This window comes from Vicia villosa, unplaced genomic scaffold (assembly GCF_029867415.1).
Source record: "Vicia villosa cultivar HV-30 ecotype Madison, WI unplaced genomic scaffold, Vvil1.0 ctg.002061F_1_1, whole genome shotgun sequence".
Classification (NCBI taxonomy): domain Eukaryota; kingdom Viridiplantae; phylum Streptophyta; class Magnoliopsida; order Fabales; family Fabaceae; genus Vicia; species Vicia villosa.
In genome coordinates, this window is record NW_026705825.1 from 14588 (window position 1) to 27415 (window position 12828).

The window sequence follows — 12828 nt, forward strand, 5'->3', positions numbered from 1 at the left end:
TTTTTGATTTTCTGGATAACCCTCTTGCTTTGGTAGAAGAGTGTCAGTACCATCCCAGGTTGAATAGAGGAAATTGGGATGCAGACAGCATTAGGGATAGGATTTGCAGGACTGGTTTCACCTATACTCTGACTAAAGCTGGGCTGCCAAAGACTTTTACTCGTAGTCAGTTGACGGAGGAGGCTCAGTTGATGACTTCGGTGGTCCTTTACAACATTAGGCCACGGAGTCACACTTCTTCCCTCACCATTGATACGGCAGGTTTGGTTCAGGGTATTCTGAATGGTGATAACATTGATGTGTCCAGGATTGTGGCGAATGAGTTGAAAAGAGTCGCCCTGAATGGGACTCTTCATGGAGATGGGGTGAAATGTAGGTTGATTTTTCCTGGTCTAATAATGGGTTTGTGCAGGAAGGCTGGTGTCCGGTTCCCAACTGGTGGGATGATCCCCATGGATGGTATTATAGATGATATTTTTGCTAACAGGTACTGTTTGCCTGGAGGTCGTCCTTTTGGTGTTGCTGCTGGTGCATCTAACCTTCCCGATGCTTCTCAGGCTGTTCCGGTTGCTGCTGCACCGCCTGCTGGTCCACAGTATGGTGATGCAAGTAATTGGAACTATCAGATGCATATGGCGCATCAGAGAGCGTTTATGTTTTTGCAGGATTCTATCCGGCAGCTTTCTCTGCAGCAGCCTGTTGGTTCCAGGGATGATTTATCTGCCTATGCTTCATGGCCTGAGGGCAGGCCAGATCCTAAGGAGGGGATGGAGCAGGATGATCCGGAGACTTCCGATGAGGAGTAGACTTTATTTTTTTTACTGTTTTATGTTTTATTGTTTTTAGTTTTATGTTAGAACAATTTTTAGTTACTTTGTTTTTAATGTTTATAGTTTTGTTCCATCCTTTTGGATGAGGTACTTTGAAAGGCTAAGTTTACGCCTTTGGATAGTTAACACCTGTTTGGTGTGGTTTTTATTTTATATAAGTTCAGTTTATTTTATTTTTGCATTTATTTATTTTTAAGTAGTTTATTTTAGTTTAGTGTTTATATTTTAGAAATAATGGTTTGATAAGTTGTCCTGATGATTAATTAGCTGGAACACGAATTTTTGTTGCCACGATGAATTTGGATGGTGCAACACAATTTGAGTGGTGATGATATAAGTTGAAAACTGTACGCGCAAGGTACATCCTTTATCATTTTTTTTTATCAAGTACCTTCGATTCTGATGCTTTTAATTATACAAATTAGTTGTCATTAATTTCTGTGGATAAAATTAGTTCAATTGTGAATCACTTTAGCCTAGCTGTAGTTGTGAGGAGACTTTCCACTGTGTATATATATAAATTGTGCTGGATACCAGCAATGTGCGTTTTAACTCGTTTTTATTATGATTAATCTTGCATTGTTATTAAATTGTGTTAAGCATGAAAGTGATCAAGGCGTTTTGTTCTGTGCTATGAGAAAAACTTCCAATCCAAATATAACCTACCCGGTGAGTGTGTGAGTATTTGCTAACCACTTTGAGCCATTTTGCCAAGATTCAATCGGTATCATGTCATGCCTTATAATTGCCGATTTTTGATTTGAATCTTGATGACTTTCTTTGAACCTTGAAAAGTACCATGAAATGTGGTTAGGATTGATTCCTTTTCGCCTTAGAATAGGGAGCATTCGTGATTATGTGGCGGTAATATTCAAGTTGGGGAGAATAAAATTTTGATCTTGGTTGTATTGGTGTGTAGAAGAAAATAAATAATTGCTCAAGAGAGAAAAAGAAAAAGAAAAAAAAAAAAAAAAAAAAGAAAAAGAAAAAGGAAAAGAGAAGAGCTTTGTATATAGCTAGTTCTTTTAAAATAAAAAGATGAACTCTTGAGCAATAAAATTGTGTGATCGGTTGATAAGGATGTGTGAATATTATCATGATTTGAATGCTCTCTTAGGAATTGGCCCCTTTTGTTTCAATGGCCTTGAGAAATGACACTTCCTTGTTAACCAAGCCAAGCTACAACCCGAAAGTCCTTAGTGATTCATGCTTATATACTTTTTATATATCTTATGCTTAGATGAGTTTATAATTAATTCGGTATGTTTGCGTCATTGTCTGGTGAGTGTTAGGATCCTCCATTTTTGTTCTCTCAGTAGAGAAATACGTAGGTGTGATTCATTCTTGAACTTCTTTTGCTTTGTGGAATTTCTGACATAGAATTTGTATATAGGATTAGCATTGTTATCATGGTACTCTGATGAAAACTGGTAAAGATTGATCTTTGTGTACTTTTGGAATTTGAACCATTCAATTGTTCTTGTTTCTACCTTGTTGTTTCATTTGTGATATTTTGTGTTCCCGGAAATTTATCATTGTTTTGTTTGAGGACAAACAAGAGTTTAAGTTGGGGAGAGTTGTTAGGTGCCAAATTGTGTTTATATTTAGTTTAATTAATGGCACCTTTCGACCGTTTTTATCGGATATTCGTACAATTCCCTGAAGTTTTAGATAATTATTTATGGTTTATAATATTAAGCTTTCATTTTATGTTAATATGTGTTTTAGTTATGATTTTGTAGGTTTTAGCCAATTTTGGGGAAGTTTGGAGCTTGTTTTGAGCTTTGCAAGAGAGTGCCTGGCAGAAGTATGCGCGCGTCGCGCTGGGATGTGGGCGCGTCGCGCCCTGGGCAAGACATTTTGGAGCTTCCAGTCAGAGAGTTGCGCGCGTCACGCGCATGGGCGGTTTATAATTTTAAGTGTATTGGCGCGAAGCGCGCTGGAGGGCGCGACGCGCCCTGGACAGATTTCAGAAATGCTATATAAAGGAGTTTTCAGATATTTTGTGTGAGTTGGTTGATTTTGAGAGCTAAAGAACACTTGTGCACTGTAGCAAACAAAGAATCGAAGATTGGAAGCTTTGATCGTCGATTAATCGCCTTTGATGCTTGTTGATCTTCATCCTTTACTTCTTGAGCAAGCTACCATTTTCATGGATAGCTAAATCTCTTTTGTATCAAGATAAGATGTAATCTTCCTAGCCTTTTGTAGGTTTTTCTTGTGAATATATGTGTATGAACAAGTGATGATCAATATAGATGGTTTAGTTTGTTTATTAAAGCCTTTTCTTTGGTATAAGTGTTTGAGACATCAATATTTGTATCTAGATCTAACTTTATCATCTATCAAACTATAAATTGCAGACATGGATTTAGCGTTTGATGTTTACTTAGTATCGGTTTTAAAACGTTATTTGTATTGTTTAAACGGTGGAGAAATCGTCGGTTAAACAATACGGTAAATCTAACTATATCGTTGCGGACACGGACGATATAGGCGTCGATACGTAATTATGTTGATCGTTACCATGTTCATATATGTATATTTATAAGGAGACATACAAATTTAGGTCGATGAAATCGAATCTTGATACATTTTCTTTAACTTAGAACTTTCATTAATTTACTCTTTGCTACTAAAAGAATTGAATGACCTTTTGCAAACCCAAATTTAAAGTAACATTAACTCAAGACAAAATAGGCTATAGAACGGCGGTGATATCGCAATAATCCCTGTGGATACGATAATAACGAAAAGTACACCACAATACTCTTTCAACAAGGGCGCACAATTTCAGGTGCTCTTATCAAGGACTGAACTCTTATCAAGGGGCAAGAAGATTTACTTTCCTCTCGCCACATACCTTCCAATTCATAGACGCTGTACCTATCAAGGGGCAAGAGGATTTATTTTCCTCTAGCCATGTACCTTCAAATTTGAAAGTTCCCGAATCAGAGGCGATGACCCACTTGATATGGTGAGCTTGATTCCCAAAGAAGAACATCCAAAAATCAGAGTTCTTCAAAGGAAGAAGCGACCAAATCATTTTTTACGTTGCTAACTAAATTTCCAGAGATCCTTGAAAATATTGCATCTGCATTCATAACATCGCATCACAGGTTTCCACCACAGGTTTCCCACTTCCTCGCTGTTTATTTCAGCACAAATGGATCTCGAGCAATCAATCAAAAATCTTCAGGCTCAGAATAACCAATTCCGAGAGATGATCTTTAACTTGGCCAAGGGGCAAGCAGAACTAAAGGCACTCCTATTCTTGGGGTACAATTACAATGCAAGATGCGCTTATTATTCGAACAATCCTGGTTATGGTGTAAAGGATGGTAGACCATTGGAGCGTGCCATTAAATATTTAATCATGACACTCAAATCAGAAAAGACCACGACAATGAAGTCACGACAACTGAGTCACGACAACAAAGTCACGACAACCGAGTCACGATAATGGAATCACGACAACTGAGTCACGATAATGGAATCACGACAACAAAGTCACGACAACTGAGTCACGATAATGGAATCATGACAACTGAGTCACGATAATGGAATCACAACAACAAAGTCACGACAACTGAGTCACGATAATGGAATCACGACAACTGAGTCACAACAATCAATTCACTCGTATGATCCAGATGCTCAGGGCAATCGAGCCAACGAATTCTAACACCTACTATAAACCCAATGCGAGGTGCGCGTACCATTCCAACAGTCTTGGACATTACACAAACAATTGTTGGACATTAAAGAATAAGATTCAAGATCTGATCAATGACAGAGAAATCAAATCCAACCCTCCTGAAACCCCTGTGGTGATCACCGCTCCTATGCCTAGTCATGACATGATTGATTGACGTCTCGACGGACGAACTTTTGGATCATTAGATCTACTTTCATTTGCAAGTTCTTTCCTGTTTGTTTAAACATTCGACTCATGATAGACATTATATGTTTTAATAATCATCACCAGTGCATTGCATATGTTTGTCTTGAATAATTTATTTCGCTATCACTCATTTTAAATTACATCTTTACTTTGCATATGTTTTATGATACTCAATTCCTGCTAAAGTTGTATACCTTTTGAGGGAGGATGACTAAAACGATACCGCAACCTCATACAGTATGCTTTTGAGCGGACTATGCTGACGATGTACAGGCATTGTTTCAATTCCTAACATTGGAGATATAAGGATGTTAATCCCTCGTCAACCCCGTTGAGCCTAAGGTGTAGAAGTTTTTTTTCATATGCAAATTGAACCCTTAATCATAACCTGGGGCAGGATAGTTCTCAGTTGATTTGGCTGTGCATTCTATTTTAAGAGAATCATTCAGTACACCTTTCAACAAAGGTTTCAATCACAAACGGTCATCCGCACACATCAAAGAAGTGTTGGAGATGTCAATCAAAAGACAATGATGGTTCGTCAATCATCAAACAAGACAGTCAATATCTTTCAAAAAGAAAAAAAAAATGAAAAAAACATATATACAAAGAAAAGCCTGCTAATTCAAAAAATCAAAAGATAACTTAGGTAAAAATCAAGGCATCCCGCTGACTGTAAGCTCAAAATAGACAGTTCAGGCAAAAGTTAGGGATATCAAAAAGATGAAAAAAAAGAGAAGTCAATAAATTCCTGAACAACACAATGTTGTGACTACCAAAAGGAAGAAGTGACTGCCATCTCAAAAGTTCCCTTTGCTTGTGAACCATCGTCATTATCAAAGGTGCAAATTCAAAGATCTCTTGGAACCCGAATGCGTAAGTTGAATTAACTGAGCTTAGGAATGAAGATCATCACGAAGAGGGGTGGGTACAATAAAATTTTGAGCCGATATCCTTTATTTCTTAAACCATGAACCAAGCCACGTTACAACCCTTGAAAGTCCTAACTGAAGTATGGTTAGTTTGAAAGCATACTGTCACCAAAGAGGTATCCCGACTCCTTAAGGTTTACCACAAATGCCGAGTTAATATCACGTTTTTACAAACATCACATTGTTAAAAATACCACGTTTGTACAAACATCACATTGTTACAAATATCATGTTTTTACAAATATCACGCTTTTTACATCTCCTGTTTTAAATATTTTCAAAAACTCAAGACAGACGTAGGCATTGCATCTCATGAATTCATTATTAAACAAATTCTGCTACATAATTTCGAATGTTAGCATCAGGAAGAATTTGCACATGGTACAACTAATGACCAACGGTTATCCCGACAGACAAGATCACTCCAGAAGCAATATATACAAGGGGCATGGCACGCTTCGCCCGATCAATCAGGGACAATCAAGTCAAGATTCGAAGAATCTCTCAAAATGCCAAATAGTCAAGAGCATACATCCCAAGTGGACTTCAAACTATACCCCCGATCAATCTGGGGCAATCAAGTCAAGATTTCAAGAATACCTGAACGATGCAAAAAAAAACAGTCAGGGGCATGCATCCAAGTAGATCTGAAGCAATTTCCCAATCAACATGGGACGTTGTCCTAGACCTATGATTACTAAAGGCATGTTCGCCCATAGTGAACATCTCATAAAGTCCTCGCGAGGCAAATCAAAGTCCCTACTAACTGGGGCAAATCTATGCAAGTCCAGTTTGACATCTTGATCAACATTCAGTGGCATGTCCTAAATCCAGGAATGGCAGGTACTATAATACTAGGGGCAACATTCAAGACACCCACGTCTTCCCACAGAGCCGGGTTCACAGGATCATATCCCCACAGAGTAATCATCTTCAAATGCTCTCGTCTCGACAAAGACATGACTCCCCAACAGAGTTTACACCTTCAACGCTACCGGTCCTCCGACACTTCACTTTCCTCCAACATGGCGCATTAATATCTTTATCACCAATCAGGGTACATCAAGTTACTGATCATCCCCAAGCAAAAATCATAAATCCCCAGCTGAGCATCTTTCAAGACGAAATCAAACATCAAAATCACATAGACCTGGAGATTTATTCTCTCGACTAAGACAACATAAATCATGTTTGCATACCATAAATCATAAACATAGTCATACATCACATACATACTGAACTCACGCATAACATACAAAGCTTCTCATTCATTTTGAGATACTCATTACTTTAACGCATGCATCATGACATAAGAAAACTAACTTCTATTTTTCAGGATATTACTATCTCTATCTGCAAGAGTTAAGTCGACACCTTTGACGGTTCCTTAACAATCTATTCTCAAGTATTAAGTCGACACCTTTGACGGTTCCTTAACACATCAAGAGTTAAGTCGACACCTTTGACGGTTCCTTAACAACACACTTCAGATATAAGTCGATACCTTTGACGGTTCCTTATACAATCTACCCGCATATCTGAGTCGATACCTTTGACGGTGCCTCAATGATATGCTTCAAAGTTAAGTCGACACCTTTGACGGTTCCTTAACAACACACATCACCAGTTAAGTCGACACCTTTGACGGTTCCTTAACAACACACTTCAGATATAAGTCGACACCTTTGACGGTTCCTTATACAACCTATCCGCATATCTGAGTCGATACCTTTGACGGTGCCTCAACAATATGCTTCGGATTTAAGTCGATACCTTTGACGGTTCCTTAAATAACCCAACACAGATTTAAGTCGATACCTTTGACGGTTCCTTAAATAACCCAACACAGATTTGAGTCGATACCTTTGACGGTTCCTCAACATTCAAACAAAAAAAAGAATACAGCAAAAGCAGAAATTCCACAACAGTCCATACTCCAACAACTACCAGATGGCATCTGCAAGCCCATCTCCGACAAAATTCCCTACTTCAAATAAGGCAAATTTCTTGGTATTCTTGTGTTCAATCATCTCCCACCTTCAGATACCGACTGGCACACAAACCACTCTACATCTTCAGGTTTAAGATAATTGAACAGGGGCAGCTGTCATACCCCAAAATTTGCCCTCATATATTGCCAAATGTCATTTTATTTCGAATAAGTGACATAGACCAGTTGGTAAGGGTTTGAGTGTAAAGGTACAAGAGCAAGAGGACTCGAGCTTGAATCTCACTTCTAACATTTCTCATTTTTTATTTTAGTCTTAACTTTATTCAAAAATCACAAAAATTACTCTTTTTTATCATTTTAATTTTTGGATATACAATTTAAGTACTTTTTTTGTATTAATTTTTCAACTTTTCTATTTTTTTTTAAAGAAAAAATATATATCAAAAAAGAGTCATCATAAAAATATAAGAGATTTGCTTTCATCATTTTAAAAACATTGCATTTCTTAGGATAGTTTTATTTAGGAATGAATCAATATAATTGATCCAATATATTAAGAATTAAAATCAAATCAAATTTTATTTTAATTTTTGATTATATATGGTTTAATTATTTGATTATTGCCTTTTATATTTAACCTAAAAAGTTAATATAAAAGGGGACCAATTCCTAATAATTTTTTTTGGGGCCGGGGGAACGTACACAGTAACCCCTATTTTCTCTACAATTTCATAACACAATAGCTTTACCGGTACCCTATTCACCTGCAAAACTACCAAGCAAACATCATCAAAAAACAATCAAAAATTCATCGATTAAACAAGAGGATTAAAAAGAAGGATTTGGCTGCTTCAACAAAAACCGCAAGGATTTAAAAGGAATTTTCGACCCTCTCTGAAGCAGATACAAGCATCACAGGAGTCTAAGGTATCGTGTATCATCATCTTCACGTTTACGGTTCGCTCTTCTTTTCAAATTTTCGATTACAGTGATTCATGAAGCATAAACTGGTTTTGATTACATGGTTGTGTTTATATCGATGCATATGATGTTTTTGGATTGGCTATGTGAAGTTTAAGTGCAGGAAACACAGGTTGCCATTGTTAGGTTTCAAAGCTTCAAATTGGGGCTTTGCAAACCGGGCGAAATTAGGCAAAACAATGGGTACCATCATGTTCAGTGGGTAAATTCCGATCGATCCATGGGTTCATAACACGTTTATAGTTCCTTTGGTTTGTTTTCGAAATCTGCAGGTATGGTTCCTTTGGAACGATGATGAACAGTGCAGAGAGGGGGGAAGGCGCGAGCTTCATTTGATTTGTTTTTTTTTACGAATTTATTTTATATATTTTAATTAACGATGGCCAAGTTAACAGCGAATTGGAAGTGACTTGGTGGCAAGACGGAGCGTCTTAAGGCCGTAGTGGATTGGGGCATGGGTTCGATCCCTGCTTCCTACATAAATTTTTCTAATATTTTCTTTAGTTCTCTTTGATCACAGATTCAGTGTTCAGGATCAATACACGCGCACGGTACACCTGCTTCTCTTCATCGTTAGATCATCAAAACTCCAGATCCAACGCTCTCATCTGAAGGGTGCATATCATGGTCCTCAACTTCACCACACTAGATTAGAAGCTAAGTCTTTTTCAATTAATTTATTTTTAATCATATAATTCCTATTTTTATCTCTATTTTTAAAGAAACTTAATGCAAAGAAACTTTCTTATTCTCCTTTTCTTCACTTGTATTTGTTAAATAAATACTTTTCATGATCTTTAAAATTTTATTTAATCGAACTTTCGATTATTATTTTTTTTATTATATATATTAATTTAGTCACTTTACATGTTTGACCCATGGCTTTAGCAATCACTGTTAATAACTGTTGAGCCCTAAATGAGGGTTTGCGAGGAACGTGCCTGCACTAAAAAATTATTTTCCTATGTCCTTTTCAGGGTCAATAATCAAAATTCTTCCGACCATGCGCCACGCCAATCAATAAGCTAAGTTTCTAAACTGTTTCTTTTATTTATATTATTTATTTTGTTTTGTTATTTTGCCTTGTGATATAAGTTAGAAATTATCTTCAAATATTAACGAATTAGCCATACACTCACTTCCTTCTTTATTTTTTTTTTTGTCAATTCCTTAATGGTCAGGGTCAATGCTTCTCATGCTCAAGGCAAAACTCTGCCCATCAACCTTCATTAATCGAAGCTAAAGGTTCGTCGAGTTGCCAAAGCTACGGATATTGGTAACCCTAAACCTTAACCTTGATATTTATCTTCGTTTATTATTACTTATGTCAAACCCTTTTAAGGGATCCGCTGGTTTCTTATTCCCTTCCCCATTATTATGTAACTGTTTACTGGTTGTATTGTTTGGCCTTGAAGGCACTTAAATTATATTATTATATTATTATTGTGTGGTTAGTAATGTAGGGAGTGACAAGATTAATTAATCAAACGTTAGATCACTAACAAGATAAAATATTCGAATACAACCACGTGATTGTTCCACCCACACACCTTTAGGGTAATCCCTCTGGTTGCCTTCGTTGCCTTCGTTGCCTGTTGCCTTGTTGCCTTTAAGCGTACTAAATAGTCAAAGTCCCTCGATTCCGAGGATACCTAAAGCAAAACAAAATGTTGCCCTAAGTTCATTATCATCAATTCTACCCCTCGAAGCTGCCTCGGTAAAAACATGATGATTGTCCCAATTGCTAAGGTATCCTCGCATGATGCCTAAAAAGATTAATGACTATTATATCCTTCCCTTAGACTACCTGCCCTCTTTATGGCATGGGATAGTCTTATGGCGAACGATTACTCGATGACCCTTAAACATCCAATTGAAAGACTTCCTGCCCTTTATGGCATGGATAGATCCTTTCGCCTCGAAAAGCTAAAAGAACGAATTTTTCAAACTTAGGGAAGTTGCTACTAATTGCTTGCTCTAATTCAAATTACTTTTTACACCTCAATTCAAATTCAAACTCGAACTATTTTTCCCATTAAACTTCAAAACACTTTTCAAAAAGACTACGCTTATTTACAAGCTAAAGTTCTTCTTCAAGGTTTACTTTTCGCACCTCCTTTCAAATAATTTTAAACAAGGCTACGCTTATTTACAAGCTAAAGTCCTTAACGAAATCTTTTTACTATTCGCACACTGCTTTTCAAACAAATCAAACATTTCAAACAAAGTGAGCTAAGCAATTAAGAGCCCATGGATAACCATGGATGCAAAGGATGCCTTACACCTTCCCTTTGTATAACTTACCCCCCGAACTCAAAATCTTTTCAAAAGGTCTTTCCTGTTCTTTTAGCCTTTCCTAATTGGATAAAATAAAAGTCGGTGGCGACTCTTGCTAACCGCAACATTTCGAATAAAGTCAGTTCACCGTATTACACTAAGTTTCTTATTTATAATGTTGAAAAACATAATTGGTTCTCACAGAAGCCGAAATGCAAAATTTGACGCTGATTGAAATAGAAAAGCTGCTTCAAGAAAATAAAAGGACACTAAAAGATTTCAAACCAATCCCTTATCGAGATGGATATGTTCTGCAACAATTAGGTAATAGATTGATATATGATGAACGCAATTATGACATTGCAAAAACAAAGACAGAATTCACAAATCTCTTTAGTGGACTTACAGGTAAACCATTGATAATATTATTAACTATTTTTTATAATACTACTGTTTGTTTGGTTTATTGTTTAGAGATTCGTAATAAATATATCGGTAGTTATGCTATTGAAGAATCACCCTTTTGTGAAAGACCTTAGTGATCACCTTAACCCAGATGAACAAAGAGCTATGTATCAAAAAATTATGGGAGCAGTCGACTCACAGAATGGTGCAGTCTTCTTCCTACATGGTTACGGTGGGACCGGTAAGACATACATGTGGAGAACACTGGCGGCAGCATTAAGGTCCAAACATGATATATGTCTAACAGTCGCAACCAGTGGTATAGCGTCATTATTGTTGCCAGGAGGTCGAACTGCGCATTCAAAATTTAAGATACCAGTGCCAACACTAGATAATTCTACTTGCAAAATTGAGTACAATGATGATGTGGGAGACCTTCTTAGACAAACTAAACAAATTATTTGGGATGAGGCTCCAATGGCACACAAGCATACTTTTGAAGCACTTGACAGAACTCTCAGAGATGTAATGTCTACATACAGTAACTCAAAGGAGATGTTTGGTGGAAAAGTTGTTGTTTTTGGAGGTGATTTCAGACAGATTTTACTTGTTGTCCCTCGAGGAAGCCGTTCAGATATTGTACATTCTGCCATAAATGCGTCTTACATATGGAATTCTGTTCAAGTGTTAACATTAACCAAAAACATGCGCCTGCAATCCGGTCCGACAGAAAATGATAAAAATGAAATTTAACAGTTTTCGGAATGGTTGTTAAGAATTGGCGAAGGAAAGGTATCTGAGCCCAATGACGGTGTGGCAGATTTTGAAATTCCACCTGACCTGTTGATAACACAATTCGAAGACCCAATCGTCGCCATTGTTGATGCTACATATCCTGACTTTATTCACAATTATCATTCGATCCAATACCTTAAGGGTCGAGCAATTCTGGCTTCAACATTAGAAATTGTGGACGAAATAAATAATCATATCCTTGACTTAATCCCAGGTCTACATCTTTCTCACCAACCTTTACAAAAATCAACTCTTCATATTTATTTCACTTAACTCATTATATTCTTCATACAGGAGACATGCGGGATTACTACAGCTCCAATTCTGTTGATAAGTCTGAAATCAATGACGACACGGTGGTAAATATCCTAACTCCAGAATTTCTCAATTCGCTCCGTACATCTGGTTTGCCTACCCATCATTTAAAGTTAAAGGTTGGAACACCAATTTTGCTCATGAGGAATATTGATCAGTCGGAAGGACTATGTAGTGGAACAAGGTTGATAGTAACAAAATTGGGGACACATGTTATTGAAGCTTCAATAATAGCTGGAAAGAACTGTGGCAATCAGGTTTACATCCCACGAATGGATATGTCACCTTCACAATCACCATGGCCGTTCAAGCTCAACAGAAGACAATTCCCCATTATAGTGTCATAAGCCATGACAATTAACAAATCCCAAGGACAGTCTTTGGATATTGTTGGTCTATACCTACCAAGGGATGTTTTTACACATGGACAAATATATG

The 12828-nt window shown here is 37.1% G+C and overlaps 1 protein-coding gene across 1 annotated transcript; it reads left to right on the forward strand.

The window, feature by feature from the left end:
* Nucleotides 1–11087: 11087 nt before the first annotated feature.
* On the forward strand, nucleotides 11088–12033 carry LOC131637646 (uncharacterized). The gene is made up of 2 exons (XM_058908251.1): nucleotides 11088–11283; nucleotides 11375–12033. Exons 1-2 carry the CDS (start codon nucleotides 11088–11090, stop codon nucleotides 12031–12033), a joined length of 855 nt encoding a protein of 284 aa, XP_058764234.1.
* The last annotated feature ends 795 nt before the right edge of the window (nucleotides 12034–12828 follow it).

Excerpts from the sequence above, each read along its gene's own strand:
- LOC131637646 (XM_058908251.1), top strand. The coding sequence starts at position 11,088 with ATGCAAAATTTGACGCTGATTGAAATAGAAAAGCTGCTTCAAGAAAAT. Across the intron at positions 11,284-11,374 it reads TCTCTTTAGTGGACTTACAG|TTATGCTATTGAAGAATCAC; the intron begins GTAAACCATTGA and ends ATATATCGGTAG.